Source organism: Lineus longissimus, chromosome 19 (assembly GCF_910592395.1).
Source record: "Lineus longissimus chromosome 19, tnLinLong1.2, whole genome shotgun sequence".
In the NCBI taxonomy this organism is placed as follows: Eukaryota; Metazoa; Nemertea; class Pilidiophora; order Heteronemertea; family Lineidae; genus Lineus; species Lineus longissimus.
Genome location: NC_088326.1, coordinates 8,121,382 through 8,132,139, shown reverse-complemented (window position 1 = coordinate 8,132,139; position 10,758 = coordinate 8,121,382). Strand labels below are relative to the sequence as shown.

At 43.5% G+C, this 10,758-nt stretch overlaps 2 protein-coding genes and 1 long non-coding RNA gene across 3 annotated transcripts; all 3 read right to left on the bottom strand.

The window, feature by feature from the left end:
• Positions 1-2,218: 2,218 nt before the first annotated feature.
• LOC135503464 (uncharacterized) lies at positions 2,219-3,589 on the bottom strand. Its single transcript, XM_064797038.1, has 4 exons — positions 3,582-3,589; positions 3,418-3,424; positions 2,806-3,289; positions 2,219-2,604 (listed from the first exon to the last, which is right to left on the bottom strand). Exons 1-4 carry the CDS (start codon positions 3,587-3,589, stop codon positions 2,219-2,221), a joined length of 885 nt encoding a protein of 294 aa, XP_064653108.1.
• A 394-nt stretch (positions 3,590-3,983) lies between these two features.
• Positions 3,984-5,053, bottom strand: LOC135503342 (uncharacterized). Its single transcript, XR_010449888.1, has 2 exons — positions 4,855-5,053; positions 3,984-4,028 (listed from the first exon to the last, which is right to left on the bottom strand). It is a non-coding gene; the product is annotated as an uncharacterized LOC135503342 (long non-coding RNA).
• Positions 5,054-9,129: 4,076 nt separating this feature from the next.
• Positions 9,130-10,179, bottom strand: LOC135503463 (uncharacterized). Its single transcript, XM_064797037.1, has one exon. The coding sequence runs from the start codon at positions 10,177-10,179 to the stop codon at positions 9,130-9,132; it is 1,050 nt and encodes a 349-aa protein (XP_064653107.1).
• Positions 10,180-10,758: the final 579 nt, after the last annotated feature.

The window sequence follows — 10,758 nt, the reverse complement described above, 5'->3', positions numbered from 1 at the left end:
ACGTCATCACTTGTTGTTTCATTGGTTATTTGTAGACCTTCCTTTTTTAGGTAGTCCAACATAACTTGGTCAACAGCTGTTACCAAGATTCTTGTTTGATTGTCTTCGTTTACAAGGTTCAATTTGGCACGAATGTTTTGGACCATAGTCTTGGTGAGTTGTCGCATATTGCAACTATCACATTTGAATGTGAGTTTATCTGTGGTTGGTAAAAGTTTTTTGCAAGTTTTGCAAGTTTTTTTCATTGTGATGCTGACTTGCTCTACGGTCATATTTTCAACTGTATTGGTGTTTTCTTTTGGGAGATATTGTTGGATAATTTCTTCTGATACTTCGATCGTTTCTATTTCCTCTGCTTTTACAATTTCCGTTACTGGACTTGTTGTGAGAGACTTGTGTCCATCATAGTTGTTTACACGGACAACAAGTTCTGTAAATTCATAACAGCAGCTATCTTCCACTTGTGGGATAAGTTTCTTCCACAAATGCAACGAGGAACATCCGGTATTGTCTGTTAACCCATTAGGCGCCAGACGTTTAAAATTAAATGCAGCTTTTCTCTCAGAGGTTTTTGCAGTTTTCACATTTTCGACCATGCTTTGGTTTTTGCACAAATGAGATAGAACAAGTTGGAGATGATGTATTACAAGTAATATTTATTTTGATCCTTAGAACATGATGGACATGTTACAATATATTTTTCTTCAAAAATGTAAAAAATAGTGAAAATTAACCCCCCCCTGACCCGGACCATGACCAAAAATCAATGAAATTTAATTTTGGTCCCCATATTGCCTGTATAGGCATGAATTGTTGGGTACATGTCAGCAACATCAGTTACAGCAGGTACAAATCATAAATTGGCAGTTGTTGGGAAAAATTAACCCCTTTGTAACGATTTGGGGAAAGTGTCAAAAATTGTGTTTTTCGCGAATTTTAATTTTCAGTGATTTCTTGTTTCTCAACACCTGTACTCCAAAAACATTGTTGCTGACATGTTTACAGTTACATATGTTCATAAACAAGTGTCCAAAATGAATGTAGATGATATAAATTAGTAAAACAACCGGTTTTGACTGGTATTTTTTAGCAAAAAAGTTCAATTTGCTACAGAAAGTTCAGTTCAACATCATAGTTCAGTTCAACATCATTCATGGTGCTGCCTGGGGTGCTGCATTGTGGAATTCCAGGAAACAGAGATTGTTTCTGCACAGAAAGACTTTGCAAGAGTCACACCCATAACTCGTCTGGATGTAGTTCCCGGCCCCTGTACGCCGGTGTTGTCTGTTGCACTGGACACAGGTCTTCTTTCGTCCACCAAATTTTACCCTGGAATGGCCAGCAAGAACATCTCGATCAACAACCAGTAGCACTTCTCTATCACCAGCAGATTTGTTCTACGCCTACCACTGTAATTGTCAGCTAGCTGATGCACTAATTTTAATTTGAAGGCTCTCAGACCCCATTTCCGCTTGTTTTTCGGTGGTTGGTCTGGACCATTGAGAACACAGACATGGCACCACAGTATGTAGGCATTGATGATTGCCATGTTTATTAGCGACCAGAAAAGAAACTTCCACCACTTCTTTCCACTTCTTCCTACTGAAAAGTAGGCTCTTAGTTGATCAAAATGGTCAACGCCCCCCATTGATGCATTGTAAGCGGTTATTATTTGAGGGACGTCAATGAGTTCGTTTTGCCGAAATCTGGTGCGACCTTTGCGGACGTTTTGTGCCCCGTGGCATGTACTAATAGTGTACACATCCCTCTTATTGTCCCGCCACCTACATGCTACTACTCCTGTTGTTTCTTTTTGCCATTTGATACTTTCTGTATATTGTAATCTAGGAGTAGTCATTTCTGAAGGGAAGTCCCTTCTGTTGTACCTTGCTGTGCCAGTGTAGTAGGTGTCGGCCTGGTTGAGGTCTTCTGCTAATGTAACACTTGAAAAGAAATTGTCAGCAAACAACTTGTGATTAGACAGGAGATAATCATGCATGAGTCGCATGACAACAGCATATCCCAGCCCAAAAATTCGGACTGCATCATCATTGTCGCCAGCACCAGTATACACCGAAAAAGCCAAACAATACCCAGTTTTGGAATCACAAAGACACCAGATCTTCATACCCCATTTGATTGGCTTTTTCGGCATGTACTGCTTCCATACTAGGCGACCATTGAATTTGACCATGGCCTCATCAATTGACAGTTCTCATCAATTGAACATGGCTGGAAAGGTTCGATCCAGGACAGTGATGAGAGGGCGGACTTTGTCCAATCTATCATTTGCATTGACCTGATTAGGGTTACTGCAATGAATAAATCGGCAAAGCCTTTCATATGCCCTCCTTGGAAATTTTGATGTGATGTACTCATCACGAAGAGCTGTGTCTTGCGACCAGAAATCTCTGTAATCAGACACCTGCTTGATTCCCATCAGGATATTTATCCCAATAAAAGCCTTCATTTCCTCAGTTGTTGTTGTCTTCCATTCCTTGTGGGAAGTTGCATAGGGGTTGGCAGGGTCAGGGACATCAGGTGGCATTGTTTTAGCAGCATACAGGTTGGTATTCTCAACCAAGTCATCCAAAAAATCATCTCCTAGCATAAGCATGAGAAACTGGAGTTCTGAGGCATCTGGCCCCAAGGGACAAGAGGGCCCAACAGGTTGAGTAAAAGGATGTACCTGTGGCTCCAGAATTTGATCCCTCCAACCAGCTGTAATATTTACAGGATTTCCCTGCTGCAGGCCACCTCTGCCCCTGCCCCTACCCCTGCCCCTGCCTCTGCCCCTACCTCTACCTCTGCCCCTGGCTCTATCCTGACCTTGACCTCTAGCTTGGTTCTGCCCACGCCCATTCCCCTTACCAGGCCCACCTCCTCTTGGTCTCCCTCTTGGCCCACCTCTCCCTCTCCCTCGTGCCCTACCACGCCCCCTAACATTATCACCAGCATTGTCATCAGGTAAGGGCCTATCGATATCAGAATTGTCTGAATCGGACATATCGTGAGCTGCTGGAAAAAAGTTTGGATTGTCAACATCAGTGTCAGAATCAACATAGGCATCAGCAACACCATCAAAGTCTTGATCAGCATCAGCATCAGGAATTGCCATGTCCTGGTCACCATCAACATCTTGATCGGCATCAGCAATGTCCATGTCTTCAGCAGTGTCGCCATGATTGGCATCAGCAACAGCTTCTGCGGGGTGGGGGTTATCATCATCAACATCATCATCATTCCCCTCCTCATCATCTAATTCCGTGCGGTCATCATTATCGTGTGTCTGAAAGGAAGAAAAAAAACTAGTATCTACTCAAAAATGGAGCCCCCCCCCCCCAGCCACCCCGACCCCCCCCCCCTTCAACCAACTGTTACTGATATCTAAGGGCGAAGGCCTAATAAAAAAATTGCCTCTTCTCTAAAAGAAATAACAGAAGAAAAATTCCAACAGACCCCCCACCCACAGACCCCCCCGCCCACAGACCCCCCCACGGACCCCCAGTCTGACCCCACCCCCTGGACCACACCCCTCCCCTCTAATTACTAGTACACAGATTACCCCAACTCCACCTCACCTCATCATTATTACAGTGAATAAAACCAAAACAATGCACCTGCAACACCTTTAGCTATCTTGGGGCCATTGTACACAAAGTACGCTTACAATAGAATTTCTGTGTCGCAGTAAGCTAGGTCAAACCTCGGGAACCCGAACTTCAACTTCAAAATACACTCAATCGTTCCACAGGACCATATGAAAAAAATGCATGAATTATGATGATTAGGATTCCAGCCACCTGGAATCGATGTTGGTGTTTGGTTGTTGTCGCCACAAGTATTCCATAACGGCCTCTAAACTTCAGGGCGGCTTAGGGCGATACGGCACAAAATGAACAGGGCGGCATAGGGCGATACGGCGCCTAATGGGTTAACAAAACGACCTTTAGTTGTAGACTCTGACCATGTGTTTCAATCGATTTCGTTTCCTCTACAACCTTGACCATTTTTGCTGTGACATTAACCTGAAATGTGAAAAGATTTATTAATGATGTTATTTTGCTGCTGAGGTCAGACTTTTATTTATTGTTTGTTTCTCGGGCTCGCTGACGTCAATAAATCTGAAGAAAAAGAAATCTGAAAAGAAACGAATTTTTTTACAATGGAAATAATGCTTCCCCCTTTTCTTTGGTGAGTTTTAAGCACCTTGGATTGCCCAATTTGTTTATAAATGATTTAAATTATTGTTAAAAGTCATTAAATTTTCAAAACCAGACAAAATATTAAATTTTCTAAAAAGATTTGGAAAACACCAAAAATTGTTGGTGTCAAAAGGGGTTAAAACACCATTTTTTGTTTCTTCTTACTTCAAAAATGGAAAAAAGAAGACTAGGAAATAAAAAAAATCTGAGATTTAAGAAGAGTATTATCTGAAATGTTAAGTTGTTCTCAATTTTGCCATGGCTACTCAGGTGATAGTTTGGTATAGCTATTTTGTAATAAGAACTAATGAAGAAGTTTTCTGAACTGAACAACTAAATGTTTTGATAGAAGTGCTGAAATTTGGACTAAGCTTTGTTTTGGCATTTAAAATATTGCCACCAGTGAAAATGCACTTTGAAAATGTTCACGTAGAAAAAAATTGCAATTTAATTTTAAAAGGAATACTGGCCAGTGTGATTTTTCTGAAGTTCAGTTGTACTAAATTTACAATTCTGACAGGGTAAGTCTTATCTATGTTAGTACTGAGTGATTTCTCTCAAATACCAACAAAAATTTCAACACCAATAAGTAATTTTTGCAGTTGGTATTTGAGAGAAATGACTCAGTACTAACATAGATAAGACTTACCCTGTCAGAATTATTGAGGTCCTTTATTTTGATAAGTTTGACAGTACTTGTTGTTTGCAGTTTTGGACATTTTGCCTTGAAAGTCAATTGTTGTGGGTTGACAGTCATTCCTGTTTTGTACGCAATTTTCAGGTTTTTGACTTTTGGATCTTTCAAACTGGGTGTGAGGTGTAAGCATTGTTTAGCTTGACTGGGCTTCTGTATTACAAAGAAAAGAATAAGAGAAATATGTTAATGATATTTTGTGGAGTTAAAAATACAGTTACAAAGGTTGATATGAGGGTGGCGCTTGTACAACTTCCAGTACAGCCAGTACACCGTTGAAAATCCCATAACCCATGCTGCAGTGCATCTTTCACAACAGCAGGCGATAGCCGAGTCCAGTACTATACTGAGTCTAGCGAAGCTCTTCCATTGCCAATGATCCCGTTGGGCACTCCTAGACCTCCCTAAGGGTCCTTTGCACGTGATATTATGTAAATGGGATGGGTTCCTCATAAAAAATATTCATATATCGTGAAATTAAGATGAAATTCTTGACAAAAAATGCCATTTGTGTATGAAGCTTAAATTTTACTAACCTTTGTTGTTCTGTTTTTCGGAATTCTGACTGTAATTTTGGTTGGAAGCAAACCAGGTCCATGTATGTATTCTTGTTTGTTTGAGCCACTGCATTGAAGTATTCTTTGTTCATTCTGCTGGTTTTCATGGGACTTGTATTACAAATATAAACAGATTGGGAAACTTTGGGTTCTTCATCGTACTTTTTTTCATTTTTTGAGGAAAATGATGATGATGCCATGTTGATGATTCTGAAATTGAAGAGAAAATATTGTGAGCAAAGTAATGATTTCACTTGGCAGAGTTTAGAGTGGAATTTGAATACCGTATTTTCCGCATTATGACCTGCACTGCATTATCGCCATCCCATTCAGTCAATTATCAACAAACTATGTGTGGTGACCAATGTGCGAGTGATCGCGATTCCATCAACAATCGCATATCTAAACCTGTTTTAAAACAATATTTTGACGGAGTTTTTTAACCCTTTGAACCCTTGCCATTTTTAGGAAAAATTGTGATTTTTGAAATTTTTTATAAAATTTGTGGCAAGGTTTTTCTGGGTACAGTGGATGATTTCTGGTAGAATGACATCTAAAGAGTGCAAAAAACATATATTTGTCCTCTTATTTTGATAGGAATTATTTTTTTGGGAAAATCCTAAATGGGTGCAATCACATGAAAGATCTTTTGGCGAAAGTATTCCTCGGCGCTATCACACCTTCTCCAATAATGGCCAGGCTGACCGCAAATGTAACAATTCGATCCAAAGCGACGATCACCGGCATTGTACCTATTTCCTCGACCTCGTCCACCCTGTCCTCTCCCCCTACCGCGATGGTCCAAATGCTGAGGTGTGGGCTGTGTCTCCGGTTGAACTGCAGCCACGGAAATGGGAGTGGTGGTGGTATTCATTGTCGGCTGGTTAGTTGAAAGAAGGTGACTCTCGTATGCCTTAGCATGCTTCAATACTGCGTCTAGAGACTCATTCTTACGTTGGTACAGCTTGTCTCCTAGGGGGTATCTCTAAGGGCTAGGTAGAATTGAAGGCCTAGATCCTGTTGAAACTTTCCGTAAGCCCTCTTGCTGTACAGCTGCAACCGAAATGCAAGATCATCTAGCGTCTCGTCCTGCTCCCGGTGGAGGTCTCTCAGTCGTGCAGCCCAATCAGATCTCTCTCCAATATAATTTTCCGTTAGAGCATCCACAACACTCTCAAACGTCACTGCTCTACCCTGTAGGTCTAAAGCGGCTAGAACCTTCGCACTCCTGCCCTCCAACTTTTCTCGTAGCAAGTTAAGCTTCTCCTTTGAGCTCCATCCCAGTGTCACCGCGTTGAAATTGGCCATGTACGCCTCAAAGTCAAGCTTCGAATCGTCATACATCGGTAGCTTAGGAATTCTCCTCGATTGGTTGGCAGGACGTTCCACAAAAGAGCAATTGCTGTACGTATTATTGACGACAGGTTCCGGCACCTGATGATTAGGTGTCTGGGTCAAAGGCGTTCGAACAATCTGGTTGGGCGTCCTCCTTAGTCCTCTCTCGTGGTGCAGATGATGATCGATGAGAACTTGGTGGGTCCGGGTCCGGCATGGTGGGCTGTGGCTGTGGGCCAGAAGCGAGCAGTAACAATCCACCCAACTCCGGACTCACATAGTCCACCATGCGCGGGACTGACCTAGTTGGATCTCGGAGTGGAGACACTGCTGATGGTTCATGGTGGGGAGACACTCCTGAGGTGGCAGGCAACGATCCTGTCAACCTCTGGCCCCCTGGATCTTCCGACAATGTGCCTTGCTCTCTCACATGCTGTACATTCACCCGGTCCTGCATGGACAATGACCCCATACACTTGGTGGGTGTGGCATTCAAATCACTCCTCTGCCTGGTGACCGCTGGCTCATGGTCATGGCCAAAAGGGTCATAAGGGTGGTACGAAAGGGTGGGCCTTGGCCGAGAAGCACCCTCCCAAGCTGGAGTGGACGTCCTCTGTTTCACACGGGTAGTGCCCTCATCAGCTGAAGTGGTTTGTAGCTCTATCTTCGTGTCAGGTACTACAGTCTCCTCCATAGCGATATCATCAAATGAGTTCACGTTGAGCGCAGAAAACTGTGAAAAGAATCCTGAGAGATTCCTCCTCACTGTCCCGAAAAATCCTAATGGTGAAGACAATTCCGGCTCTCGACGGGGTGGCACCCTCGGAAACACCTCAGGAAGCTGTCTGCCTCTCAACACCATTCCAGGATGGACATCATCCTCCTCGCGAACATTCTTCCTCTCCATGATGATATAGTATGTAAACACTAAACCAGCACCCTAACAAGATGACATACAATCCCAAAACAGCAGCCAAATTGACACCGACCAAGTGAGTATGCCCAACCTGTGCCACAAAAAACAAAGAGCAAAGGTCAAGTCCTCTCTGTGATGTGAAGTGAATGTTATCTCCACTAAGGTCATTGTCCAAGTTGACAAGAACCGAACGATCGTGTTTGTAGCACCACAGGAGTTTAGAGTATTGTTCCTCCAAACACGTCTTCAGCAATTTCTCGTTAAACAACTGTCTTCTGTTGTCAAATTGCTCGGCAGAAGTAGACCTCCCACAACGTCTCCTTTTGACAACCTTGCATAGGATAATTTTTTGTAACGCTGCACAGCTCTCCTTTAGTTGCATGGACACGTTGATTAGACCACATGCAACATCATCCGACAACTGTTCGTCAGGGATAGCGGGTTGTCCGACAAGATCATTGGTCCCCAAATCAAGAATTAATAGTTCCGGCTCAAGCCTCGTCACTGCATCCTTTAGGAATGCCAAACCGGCTGCATCACCCTTCAATCCGCCTTGGGGCTGCCTGATGAAACTGTTTACCTTGCGGGACAATTTCACAGCAAAGTTAAAGCTTATGGGTGCCGACACTGGCGCACCCAACTCCCCCAGCAAAAAGTGGCGATAACGGGCCACGAAAGAATGTCCGGCCACCAAAATCTTCATTACATACACACACAGTTCATGTACATACTGTAGGCCGTATACATAATAGTACACGCTCACGCAATGGATGGAGAAATCGTGTCCACTTTCATATTCTACCACACTGGCTTTCCCGTCATCCAGAAAGAACGTCCTGGTTAGGTCGCCAGATGTTTAGTCTCCCCCGTCACAATCCTTGGGGAGGCCAGGCCCTCAATTTGTAACAGTTTTCGTGGCCAAAAATACACGGGAATACTATTTCTGAACACGATATCTAATACTGCGAATTGGTCAATCTTTACAATATCGCCGTAGGCGATTACAAAATTAGTTAACACATGGGCGCATGGCGGCACAACCAGACGGCCAGGAGCGCGATATTTGAAATACCATACATCTTCAATTCGACTTATATGGTTCACCTGTACCTTTCTTCTTTGTTCCTCTCCATGCTCTTCAAACAGACCGAAAACCGACCACCCTAAGACAGTCTTGACCGCATAGGGTTCCTTGTCTTGTCCGACTCTGGCTTCTAGATGAACTTGAACTGCAGGCACGTTTGCTCCTATGAGCATAGAAACTTTCTTGTCTCTGATGCAAGGCAGAGGAATGTCTTTCAAGTGCTGATATCTCGAAATGTCTGTGGGACGATTGTCCGTTATGTTAAGATTTTCAACTATTTTAGCTCTGATGTTTAAGGCTGGTTCCTCGTCATTAATTGCTGACTTGACCGTGACATCTCAATTCTCAACTTTCATGCTGCTCTCTCCTGTCATAGTACAAATGCTCATGTTTTCTGTCTTGCCTTCCTTGATCTTTAACCGACGGGCGATTTCCTTGTCTATAAATGACTCTTCACTTCCAGTGTCCAGTAAGGCGTATGTCTGGATGGTGTCACTTTCTGGACCGACTAACTTGATGGGAACAACGTGCAGTGCCACCTTTGTGTTACTTGAGCGAATTACGGCGTACGACTTCGACTTTGTTTTTTCAGTATTATCCATTTTGGGTTTATCTGTATCGGATCTATGCAGTAGGGTGTGGTGCCTCCCTTGACAAACTTGGCAGTTGTATGAGGATTTACAATCCTGAATAAAATGTCCTTTAGCTAGACATATTATGCACAGTTTGTTGTTCCTGACCAGTTCTCGCTTTTGTTTGAAAGACTTTCCTTTGAATTGCGGACAGCTCTTTAAAGGATGATCCCCACTGCAGTCCCAACATTTTCTAGGCAATAGCTGGTCTGTGGACTTGGCTTTCGGGGCTGGCTCTTGAACCTGCACCGAAAATGTTGACCTCTGCTGTCCACTGGCACTAAACTTGACCTTGGACTTGTCATATCCTCCCTTGGGCTTAGGTTTACCATCTCCAACTGCTGCAGCATCCGCGGACCGCTCAATAAAGGCAACCAAATCCTCCATGTGAGGGATCCTTCCACTATCCCGTATACGTTGAACTAAATCCCTCCATTTGTACTGCAAGGGATTAGGCAGTCGTTTACTCACTTTTCCCAAGTTGAAAAGGTTCATCTCACCGAGGGCACCAATTGCCAAAAGAGTTTCTAGGGATGCCCTCGCCTTGTCTGCGAACTCACTTAAACTATCATGATCAAAGTTTGCAATAGGAGGCCCCGTAATCAAAGTCTGCATACACGATTCGGCCACGACGTACGGCTGTCCAAAGCGACGATGCAACACTCGTAGGGCCTTTTCTAGGCAACCTGGCACGCCATCAAATCCGATTACTGCCTTCTTGGCTTTGCCATCTAAAAACTGTATTAATCTCGCCATCTTCTGAGGCTCAGTCAAATTTTGACTCCTGACCATAATTGTCAAATCTCGCCTTAAAGCGGTAATACTCTGCTGGGTCGCCTTCAAATTTCACCACTTCCAATGGTGGCAATTTGGTTCTAATAGTCAAACTATTTAGAGTGTCAATCAGCGATTGGTTATGGGACAAATTTCCCATAACTGGGCCAGCCCCGGAGTCGACATTACAACCGGGTTCGAATTCTGGAGCAAACGGAGACAACTCCGAACCATTACTTAATACCGGCGATATCCCGCTTAATCCTGGTGGCTTCTTCCTTTGCGATGACATCGATATACGTATTTGTGTTTCCAGCTCTTCCACCTGTCGCTTCGTACTTTCAAGTTCTTCATTTAAGGCTCGTCTCCAGGCAGCATCAGCTAGGACTCCTAGGTTACCACTACCAGTTGCCATCTTTCCACACCGCGTGGAATTAAACGCTGAAGGGGGGTATGCAACTCTTCACAAACGAAGGAGAACAGACGACGGCTTTAACCAATGAACAAAGAGGTTTAATCTGCAAATATAAATGATTACAGATATTCAAATACAAGTTTACA

What these genes read in the sequence shown, in the direction of transcription:
- LOC135503463 (XM_064797037.1), bottom strand. Translation starts at nt 10,179, where the DNA reads ATGGCGAGATTAATACAGTTTTTAGATGGCAAAGCCAAGAAGGCAGTA.
- LOC135503464 (XM_064797038.1), bottom strand. An exon ending in GGATAGAGCCAGGGGCAGAG is followed by an intron (nt 2,605 to 2,805) that starts GTAGAGGTAGGG and finishes TGCTTATGCTAG; the next exon opens with GAGATGATTTTTTGGATGAC.